Source organism: Dreissena polymorpha, chromosome 16 (assembly GCF_020536995.1).
Source record: "Dreissena polymorpha isolate Duluth1 chromosome 16, UMN_Dpol_1.0, whole genome shotgun sequence".
NCBI lineage: Eukaryota > Metazoa > Mollusca > Bivalvia > Myida > Dreissenidae > Dreissena > Dreissena polymorpha.
In genome coordinates, this window is record NC_068370.1 from 9,407,034 (window position 1) to 9,419,086 (window position 12,053).

The 12,053-nt window shown below is 33.0% G+C and overlaps 1 protein-coding gene across 1 annotated transcript in view; it reads left to right on the forward strand.

The window, feature by feature from the left end:
- The window catches only part of LOC127862963 (uncharacterized), a 3,955-nt gene extending 772 nt beyond the window's left edge, over positions 1-3,183 (forward strand). Inside the window, exons 2-4 of the mRNA XM_052402237.1 lie at positions 1,209-1,261; positions 1,634-1,755; positions 2,784-3,183. Coding sequence (XP_052258197.1) covers positions 1,209-1,261; positions 1,634-1,755; positions 2,784-2,850 — 242 coding nt within the window. The 3' untranslated portion in view covers positions 2,851-3,183. The remainder of the gene's footprint in view (positions 1-1,208; positions 1,262-1,633; positions 1,756-2,783) is intronic.
- Positions 3,184-12,053: the final 8,870 nt, after the last annotated feature.

Genomic DNA, 12,053 nt, shown 5'->3' on the forward strand with positions numbered 1-12,053 from the left:
TCCATCGGTGTCAATATATTTGGAATAATTGTGTGATACAATATCATCGGAACGAAGTTTGTATGACACATCCACATTGAACTTAATTTTGTTTTGTAATTTTCTTTTGGATTGTTGTTAATCCGCATAATTTAGTAAAAGTTTGAAATAATGATCTGCAGCTATCATCAGTTGGAGAACGTTGTCGTCGCTTTATTAAAGAACACGGATCATACTATAAGTTTATATTTAAGGGTATTTCAAGTTTTGGTAGATCTTCTAAATTGACAAAATTTTAAAAACAAGTTGTTTCAGATTCGCAAATTTTCGTTTTAGTTATGATATTTGTGAGGAAAAAGAAATACTGAACATTTACCATGCTCTAAAATATCCATTATATGCATCTTTTGACGATTTGAAAACCTGAAAATTATGAAGCGTTGCAATGCGAAACGATTGAATAATTTAGTAAGTTCTGTTGTTGTCGTTATATTTTGGGAAACTACGAGGATTGCTTATATAACTAAACAATACATCCGCTCATATCATGAGTACGGATGGTCGAGTGGTCTAAGCGGGAGATTTTTTACTCCAGGACTCCAGGGATCAGTGCTTCGAGCCCAGTTGAGGGTTACTTTTTTTAAATATTGTATTTTTTTACTGGAGATTTTTAGGCCCAATGGTTTAATTTATCAATATAAAGCATTTACTAATAAGCTTCAATACATGCCAAAATCTGTGAAAAGGCCCCTTTAATCAGTCGGCCTTATATCAGGTTTGATTCTGATAAAATACATATAATAGCGAAATGCTTTATCTAGCTAAGTGACACTCGAACATACAATGCTGTTAAGGCAATTTAAATGCACCTTACAAAAGCAAGCTTTATGTAAAGTTAAGTGATGAAACATCGAAACTTATTGGGAATAGTTCCTCACTATTTTAGAAGGTGCACATTTTTTTTATTTTAGGTTAGTTGTAATTAACGTTTCGATGCTAAATCATCAATAAGAGGTTATATTGATTGCAATAATATTTAACATAAAATAACGAGTCACAAGAGATAATGCTCAATATTGAAAATTACAAAACGAATAAATACATAAAATCCCGTATTTGTTAAGTATGATTCGTTTTGGCTTTCCTCTGTTGTATTTTGACATGAAAAGATAGTTCAATATGCCTTTAGTTATAGAAGTAGACATAGTTTTACTCTTATTATTTGTCAGACATACTTTCGGAGCAAGAACTTCGCGAGGCGGTTGAACGTGCGAAAGAAAAGGTAACACTTTAATAAAGCCTCGCTCTGGAAAAAAAATGAGTTTAATGCATGTGAGTAAAGCATCGTCCCAGATTAATATGTGCAGTCCGCACATGCTAATTAAAGACGATGCTTTGAATGGTATATTTGTTTCAATAAGTCTCTTCGAAGCAAAAATTCAGTTTTGGCGGAAAAATTGACTATTTCTACTTTTAAAACACCATCTCGTGCAATAACATCTGAACAATAGATCTTACACTCGTTTTGATCTCATACTATTTCACTCATTTAAGAAATCCATCAGAAGGTTTCAATCATTTCTCAATTACAAAATATAAACTATGATAGAAAATAAAACGTTTATTCTGATACTGTTAAGGATTCAATTTTCAGCCGAGCAACGATGAGAGCGAGGACTGTGAGACACTATGCTCTGAACTTGCTAAGAGAGAAGACGATTCTTTTGACAACGAAATTTTCCGGGAATGCGTAGACAATGTTTGCGAGGATCATGAGTAAGTAGAAAATTGTATACTGAGTATTTTACAACTAAGCATTCGACTACTGACAGTATAATTGTTGTTGTTTCTGCAATTCCTACTACTACTATTACAAAAACAACAACAACAGCAACTACTACTACTACTACTACAAGTACTACTACTACTACTACTACAAGTACTTCTTCTACTACCTCTACTACTAAAACGACTACTACTACTACTACTACTACTACTACTACTATTACTGCTTCTTCTTATTTTACTACTTTTGCTACTACAACTTTTACTACTACTACTATCACGTGACTGAAATTTTCGGGCCGCGAGTATGTATGGAAAAATTAATAACGAAGACATCATAATATTTTTATAATGATTTGTAATGCATGTACTGGCTTTTTTATGATACCTGTATACATCACAAAGAAAAACTGTCTTGCATAACTATGTCTCATGGCCATACATTATGAGGAGGGATTGTTCATGTTCAAATTGAGTACAACCAACATAACCATATCCATTCTTGTAACGTTTGGCCAGTGGATGAGATATAGGAAAAGGGCAATTTATATATTCCCAAATACACGTAAAATGTAGCACCAGCAAAATCAGCTGGAGAGTATCCTTTTTGCATAATATATACATGGCAATTAGCATAACAATTAGAAAATAAACAAATGTATATGACAAGGAACCAGCGAATATATCAAACTCAATTACATGAACAAAACTGGGTCACCGTCTTGGAACAGTAGATTTAAAATTACTGACCTAATATGTGAAGAAATGTGCCGCCATGTTGCACAAATAGTTTTTTATTTTATTTAATAATACAATGTAATTGAGTTTGTTTCCTTTGAAAGCAACCTTGTGATTAATGCGACTTTGTTCTCGGTGTAGTCTCAAATTACAGTACTACAACCGTTTATAATGTAAACTATCGTAAAGCTTAAGTTCTGTTTTCAGCATACATCAAATATGTTTCCTACTTGAGTGTTTATATTAAGATTTAATATAACGAGTATCTGTGTCATCTGCAGGAACGGCCGATCAGAAACAGCACGCAAGCGAGGATGGTTTAGAAGAGTCGTGCGAAAGATTGGATAGGGTGCCCGAAGACTAGTGACAAACGTTAGAAATGGTTTCAGAAGAGTATTCCGCAAACGTTGATCATTTTCTGCGATATTTTTATACTGCTATCTAAAACAAGTCGTTAAATCAAGACGTGAGCTTCCTCTTAGAATAAACACCTCATGTTTTAATATAAAATTCGTTATAAATTGTACTTTTGTCATTAGAAAAAAAATAATTACAAACTTTCCCTGTTTCCGCATTTAAAGTAAAAAGAGAAACACACCTGATAAAAATACCCACATACATGTTTTATGATACTATGTTTATGTCTTAGCTTACTCAGATGTAATAAAGCAGACAAAATAGTTTAAATCTCAGTGATTATTCCTGTTAAAATGTGTAACCTATAGGTTTTAAAAGGAAGATTTTTTATCGTTATCGTGTTGATTGGCTATTTAGAAAATCCCTGCTGTGAAATTAAATACGTAGGCAACATGAAACTCTATACACATTATCTGGATCGAAACTCTTGTCCACCAGTCTTTTATTTAAAGCCAATTCAAGACAGTCATACAATACGACATTTTATACAGCTTTATGATTCAAGAAATGGTGATCACCTCGAAACGGTCTAGACAAAGCATAACGGGTTGAAACACATTGATTGGATCAAAAGCCTCATGCATAACTCAGAATTAATCCCAAACCACACACGAGTTAGGAAACGTTATTCTCATATTATCGTTATTTAAATTCAAAATTAAAAAAGAAAATAAATCTGATACAAATATGATTAAACTACATAATTACACATTTGCGAGGTACTTTCAAAGTCATTAACTGTGAATGCAAGAAATAATATATTATATCTTTAACAATAACACAAGCCTTATGGTTCGAGTTGCACGCAAGCCCACTGCAAACAGTTGTCATGTTATAACAATATTAATTGATGAGACCCATGGATGCTATTTCAAAAAAAGTTGACAAATACGAGTATACGACCTCATTTCAAATTGTGTGACGTGATTTCTTCACAAATTATATTATTATTTTTTAATATTAATAATATAATTATATAAGTAATATATTTTATTATATTTTGCTGTCGAATGACCAGCCTTCAGGAGTATAAATGCGTTCCGAGTAAAGTGTGGAGCACGAGTGCTTTGATAACACGGACCTATTTTTCTGACTTGTTATTCGACAAGTTATGATATAAAATATGTTATTTCAATTCTAGTCCGGTCTTATTTTTATCTCAATCTTTTTTAAAGTAAATTAATCGGAGCTTTATTTATCTCCATCAGGCCAATGATTTGCAGCATTAATTATCTACGCGTGTAGATGACGTTATCAAGGAAAATAACTCCAGTGGTGACTTAAACAATTGTTTGCATTAAATGAAAAATTATTCTTGTATAAACTTGGTGAACCTTTGAAAAGTTTATAAAATTATGTGAGTTTAAACCTATTTAGCGCGATTGCATCGAAAGCCTTATGCTTATTGAAACGCTCTCGATCCGTTTAATGGGACTTAGAGCCATTACTTGGCGTTATTTGGGACGATCGAAAGAATGCTCACACAGTGAGGATCAAACCCGTGACATAACGGGCGCTAGGCGGACACCATATCCACCATGTTCCATTCGGCATATACAAACTAAAATGCATCCCGTCTATTCACAAGGGAACTTCAAATATGTAAATGTAAATTATCTGCCACATCAGCAATAAATAGCTCTCTGAAATGTTTTTTATTTTCACAATTGGTCTGAAATGATTTCACACAAATACAACACTTCTACATGCCCCTTTAAGATCTTAGATAGATATATTTTTTAAAGACATACGATCATGTATATACACCCAATTGAAGAATGCTGCTCAAATGTGTATTATGAATAAGCCCGTAATTTGCTGTGTATCGCTTGAATAAATTAACGATATTAATGGATAAGTCGGTAAAAATCATTTTGTTTACGTAACCAAAATAAAGAAAAAAAAGGATTCTTGAACCAAATACTGCTTGAATTTTTCAATTTCATTGACATGTAACATGTGTAACAGATCAAAAAAGACGAATATAAGTGAAGATGTCCGCAATTTAATTCTTTTGTTACATAGATAAACGAAAACACCTTAAATTGACATATGCACACATCTACAAACTTTAGAAAATACATAACCGATTGAAATGACGATAGTAAAATAAATGCTGGTGCAAAATTAGCTATGGACTGAATGGCTAAGTGGTTGTCTCGTCAGCCTTCTGTTCAGGTCCACCCGGATTGGAATCCCAATGGGAGCATAAATATTTTACTATTTATTTAATCGTAATTATGCTTGAACTCTGTAGTTAATATGCTTAACATATCAAGTAAAAACTTCAAAATAAACACAAATATGTGAACAAGTCCATTTTGTTCCCACGCATATTAGACGTGGAGACGGATACGCCGAATTTACACCACGGCAATAAACATTTATTTGGTAAAATCATATTATCCAAAATCATGCAATTAAAAGGTTGCTGATAACCTCTTAAAAGTAGTGATAGAAATCGACCTTGCTATTTAACTTGTTTTATGCAATTGTGGAAGGTTAATCAGGGACGACATTTTCCGCTTTTACGGTATTTTAGTTTCAAGTCAGTCCCTCCTTACCGAAAATCAAGTTTAGGCGGAGAGCGTCGTCCTTGATTGAACTGTGCGAACTGCACAGGCTAATCTGGGACGACACTTTAAGCACATGCATTAAGCCCAGTCTTCTCAGAACGCGACTCCAATCTTCATCGCGGCTTGTGTAGCCTTCGCGATGCCATGGGGACACGGGCGTTGCGAAGAAGCAGGTGTTTTCTGAATTATATTTTGTCCTAAAATGTAAATAAATTTTAATGATGCTCGTTGATTTATCTTTTTAAATGCCCACATAATTATTGTTGTTAAAATATGTAATAAATCGCATACACAATGATCAAAACATAAGAGGGATAAAAATAGGAAATATAGAAACAAAACAGACACTTTTTGCTGACGACATTTGTTTTCTTACAAATGGTTCACAACAAAGTTTTGAAAAACTTATTTCAACGTTGGATAACTTTGGACAAATATCCGGCCTTACACATCATACAAAGAAATGTACCATTTTGCGCTTAGGATCATTAAGGAATACTGAAATTGAATTTTGCAAAATGAAACAATTTCATTGGAACTCAACCCAAGCGACATCATTAGGTTCAACTTTCTGTTATAATCCCAACGAAATTATAGCATGTTATATAATGAACAAAATCCAATCAATAAAAAATCTCTTAACTCTTGGAAAAAATGGAATCCTTTATTGATAGGCAAAATCACAGTACTAAAACATTTTCATTCCCAAAGCTTGTATATCCTCTAACCGTTCTCCAAAATCCAACCTCACATTTGATCAACAACTGAAAACCACGTTTTTCAACTTTCTTTGGGACTGAAATCCGACAAAATTGCAAGGAATCAAATAATACAGAAATATAACGGATTAAAAATGCTCGATGTTGAATTATTTTTAGATGCATTAAAAGCTAGTTTGGTAAAACGTTTCATCCACGAAAAGATTCATTTATAATTAAAAATTAAATTATAAAGCTCGATGCTTACACCGCATGGGGGAAACACAGTTTTCAAATGCAATATAAGTCGAACAGATGATGCCAAACTCAAAGTTCCGTCAATATGTTTGCAACAAAGTTTAGAAGCCTGGTCTAAAGCAACATATAATGAAAATATAGAAATCATTTCAAAACAAATAATTTGGAACAGTTCGCATATACAATGTAACAATTGAGTGTTCTATTTTAAAGAATGGCATAACAGAGGCATACAATTTGTAGAGCATATTTACGATTTTAGAAATAAAAGATTTTATTCATTTAAAAAACTCCAAGAATTATATGATATTAAAACACAATATGTATTTAACTTTTACTCTCTTGTAAAGAGCATCCCAGTAGAATGGAAACAATAACTTTTACTCGGGCATATATCGTATACAACACCGAAATACTTTGTTGATCATATTACAGTTAAGACTAAATTATGCAAAGTAATGTACAAACGTCTTCTTAACACGAACAAACCTACACAAATTAAATGTGCAACAAAGTGGAAAGAACTTCTTTACACAAACACAATTGACAAAACACAACTCTTCTGTCAAACCCATTACTTACTGAAGATACTAAACTCAGAACTCTCCAGTACAAATACATCACTCACATTATACCAAATAATTCCTATCTGTTTAAATGCAAACTTGTAGAGTCGAACAAGTGCGACTTCTGCTCGGCAAGTTCCGATTCTCTAAAACACATGTTTTGGGAATGCAATCAAATTCAACATTTCTGGTCGGAAGTAACACTCATGAAACAAAACAAATTTGGTTTGGAACATAACACGCACCTTACCTTTGAAATAATTTCCCTTTGTAATCTTAAGTGCACACAGGTACAAAAAAATAAATATATGCAATTAATTGTATCATTCTTTTAGCCAAATACTTTATCTTTAAATGTAAATGCGAAAGCACCGCCCCTAAATGCCCACATTATATGAGCTACTTAACCCATAGGCTAAAAATATAGGAAACAATATAACACATAAAACACACATATGAATTGTTTAGTCAACGATGGAGCTTATTTTTAGAAAATACAGCCGTATGAACATGCCAATCTCTTCTTAATATAAAACTTGTAATAGACTTAACTGAATCTAGACTGCCTACTCCTTGCCTTTCTCCACAACATAATATTCTGAAACCACTTTTTTCAGTTACAATTGTTGGAGATTACATTCTCAAACATCTATGATAGTTTGTATGACTGTAAAATGTATGTTTTCAGATATAAAATGTTATGAAAAAATATGTAATAAATAACATAACAGACCCCCCTTGGTTAGCGCAGTTATGCGGTTCCATTTAAATAATTTTGAAATGTATTTAGTTATTATTTATTTTGGCATTATCTGTGTTTATCGGCCGATAAAAAACGTGTTATCCTTTCGATGCGTATATATTTATTACTTTGGGTTAACGCCCTCGTAAGTGAATTACCGCATACCCGACATCAAATTGATGCATGAAATATTATTGATGTCCCCAGGTTCAAATGCTGGGTTATATAAGGAAATATTTCTTACACGGTGCATACAAATACTAAATAAATACGTTACATTAATTTTTTATTATAAGTTACCTATGTTTACGCACGATGAAGGTTTTGCTGCGGATCACATTTAAATGATTAGGTTTTGATAACCACTGATAACATACAGTATAATTTGTAAGCGTATTACCTACGAAGGCAATGTGACTGTAAAATTGATTTTATCCCATTTTCACCGCGACATTGACGGTATAACACGTTGTGAAATATACTTGCCTGTCTTCAACACTGTGGAATATACCTGTCGCGTGCACGGACTACTTTTCAAATGACGTCATGCGATATGCGCTAAAATTAGGTCGATATTGTTTGGTTCATTGATCGAATTTTAAGGTCACCCATTGGAAGAAAGTGTGCATATTTTGCAGAAAAATATATATATGACATATTCACCAAAAGAAATGTTGAAATAAAATATAAAATTACACGATTTTTGTTTTGTTATTTTGTATTTATATTTACTTTACCACTGAATTATTTTTCATAAGAAACAAAGTCGAGAAAACTTAAGCTTCAAAATTATAGGACCTTCAACCTTTAAATCTAGTCATATGACATAATTTTTCGCCATCCGTATAATAAATCAGCTGATTGATGGCGTCATAAAATGACATACTTATTGCGTCATTTTCCCTAATTTTTTTTGACGATTTATTATAAACGCGACTTATTTCACATGTTTTCTACATGAACTGTATATCGACATATCTGAATTGTCAATTGATCACATTTTCCTTATTTCGTGTAATATCCATTTTTTATAATCCATGCATATACTTTTGACATTAAACTTAAAAATTAAGAATGCACAGCAAGCCATACACACATCGCCCAATTCATAAATATTCTGCAATGTTTGCTTTCCTATTTAATTCACGTAAGGCATAGAGCTGTGTAAAGTATAAGATGGTAAAAATAGCACCACACTGGAATTGGGAACGTCCCATTTTGTACCCTGGTATTATCTACTCATTTATCTGGTGTGTATCGGAATGTTTTCCATTCTTTGTGTATTTATATATTAAACTATAATCTTGTACAATAAGGGCATTTACCATAGATAAATAAAACATTGTGCAAGTTTAAACATAATTATGTTTGTATGCAGAAATCTGCAAATGCAACCGAGTTTACCAACGGCTATTATTAGGTAAACTGCTCCGGTTCATTTGAACAGCAGTAATGTAGTGAACATGACGTAGCGTGTGACGAAGAAGAAAGTTTATTGAGTTCATAAACTCATTTGAATATAGTGAAAGGATGGCATAAGGGTCTTTATTTAACATGCTAAAATAATTATTAAAGACCCTAGATGCAAAATCGTCAATTATTGAGTTAAATGGATTATAGCTAAAGAAACTTCAGCGTACAGTTTATATAGTATTGACAGACCTGTACGCTGAAGCTAACCCCGTATCGAAAGTCAACCAGAGTCATAACATATTTATCTCACGCTATAAATCAAAGAAAGCTCATTTTCTTGGATACATTTCTACATATATTGGTTAATGAATATAAATTACTGCATCGGGGATTATTTTAAGGTTCAAATGTTTCAAATGCATCTTACAATATATGAAAATAACTCTCATCAGTCTGAAACTCACAATTTGTTTACAAAACAAGCCAGAATAATCTAAAATACAGGGGAATGTCATTCTGAATTTGAAAACACTTTAGCACATGGTATGTTACTAAAAAAATAGAAATAACGTCATATGACCGTGAACTCTCGGGAGATTTGCATTTCAAGTAAGTCTGTCACATCGCTGTTTTTCTCGATATGTAAAAGCAGAATAGATAAATTTTAAATGTTTAAGATAGTATTTTGTGAAAGATTATATCAGTTCAATGTGAAAAATGTCAATCTTTCCGATCAAGTGGTTGATTTGGGCCAATAACTGCATTTAAAAGCTGTTTTGGACCGGTCTTTGTTAACTGTCAACTTTTCGGGAATTTCTGGTTGACTTTCCTAATGGGGTTGGTCCATAACTATAAAGTCGCGCCAGCCAAAAATCATAAAAAGCGACATTTAAAGTTATGGTAGGCAGAACTAAATGGATTATTATATAGATTTTAAAGGATAATTAAAGGTAAGATACTAGTTCCAACGTGTTTTGGTTTTTGTTTTTACTTTTGTCGTTCCCTGTTCTCGGGGAAATGATTTTAACATGGGCGCCATTTATGCATCGGATCACACACGGCATACCCATAACATTATATTAAAAAAAACACGTTCTGCGCGTCCTTAAATTCGTCGTCCGAAGTCGGAAAACGTATTGCCCTGTTCTAAGTCAAATAAAGTGTCAGTCGCTGCAATTGTCTGTGTACTCTTCAAAATTGTCAAGGTCGTCGATAGCTAAAGAAACTTCAGCGTACAGTTTATATAGTATTGACAGACCTGTACAAAGTCGCGCCAGTCAAAAATCATAAAAAGCGACATTTAAAGTTATGGTAGCCAGAACTAGGTCGTCGATGGTGTACATGTATGTTGACATCATTTTGTCAGGAGCAATCGCCGCCATATTGGATCATTTTCTTTCAAAAATAAAATGAATTATAGTAAAGTAAAATCTTCGTAATGTGTTACAATTCGCAGACTGCATAACATTGAATCGAGGCATATGGTGATATTTTTACTTGTTTTACAGTTTGTGTGTGAATTTATTAAAGACTATTTTGCGTACCAGAACAAATACATGTATATCACTACGCATGGTTACATTTGTTAGATTTTAAGCGCTTTTAAGACTGAATTAAACTTATTGTTAAGGTTATTAGATCTATTTATGTTAAATGTCACGTTGAAAAAAATCAAATGGGATAAATAGAATACTAGGATTAGCGTTGAATACAGAGTTTATGTTGCTCGGCTCGAACACCGCTCGCGCTCCCGGCGTTCTAAGCCTCGCAACATAAACTTCTCTGTATTCAACGCGAACCTAGTATTCTCTATATGAACCATATGCTGAACAGAACAAAGCTCGTTGTGAGATTTCCGATATTTTTTATTTGAAGATAGTCTTGAAAATGCAGAATTATTAGAGGCAATGAATAGAACCTATCAGGTTAGACATACGTTTCACTTATTATTTTGCAATTAAAACTTCGCGAAAACCAAAAACAGTGAAAATCAATTACTAGTATTTCACAAGCATATCGCTGTTATCATTTGAGTCGTGTTATGAGAATACCGGGACTAATGCATGTGCGTGAAGTGTCGTCCCAGATTAGCCTGTGCAGTCCGCAAAGGCTAATCAGGGACATCACTTTCCGCTTTTATGACATTTTTCGTTTAAATGAAGTCTCTTCTTAGCAAAAATCCAATTTAGGTGAAAAGTGTCGTCCCTGATTATCCTGTGCGGACTGCAATCATGTAAAACAGTGACATATTGTATGACTCAGACGAAACAATGCTTAACAATGAACATTTCGTTTCTTGAATAACACCTACTTTAGGAAATACAAATAAAACATTTGAAAAAAATAGCTTTGTATTATACATAAAAGAATGCTTTGTCGTTTTTTTATTTATATTTTAATAAACACGTATATCTATATCGCTGATGTGAAATATACACATACTTATAGCGTCCGCTTCAAAGTGCAAAAGAGTATGACTCCAATCTTATTATTCTGGAATATAATTGAAATCCAAGAGTTTAATTTAAAATTATTTTTGTTTAAAAAATAGCAATTTTAATATGCTAGAAAGTTCTACTTAAACTCTACTGAAACCGCATCTTAACTCAACAGCATACATGATACAAGCATTCGATACTATAGTATCTGCAAAAACAAGAAAACGCAACATACACTTAGTATATTCAATAAGGGGAATTTCTAACGTAGAAAATTATAAACAATTCTTATCCTAAATATACAGGAGTCAATGCCGGAAATGAGGCGTTCAGACCCAAGCTTCTGTAAAATCATCTGCGAGGAAGCAGTTGAGAATACGAGAGAGACATGCGTTACGCGACGTAAGCTGTATTACGAGGCTAACTCGCCTGGACAGAGGTAC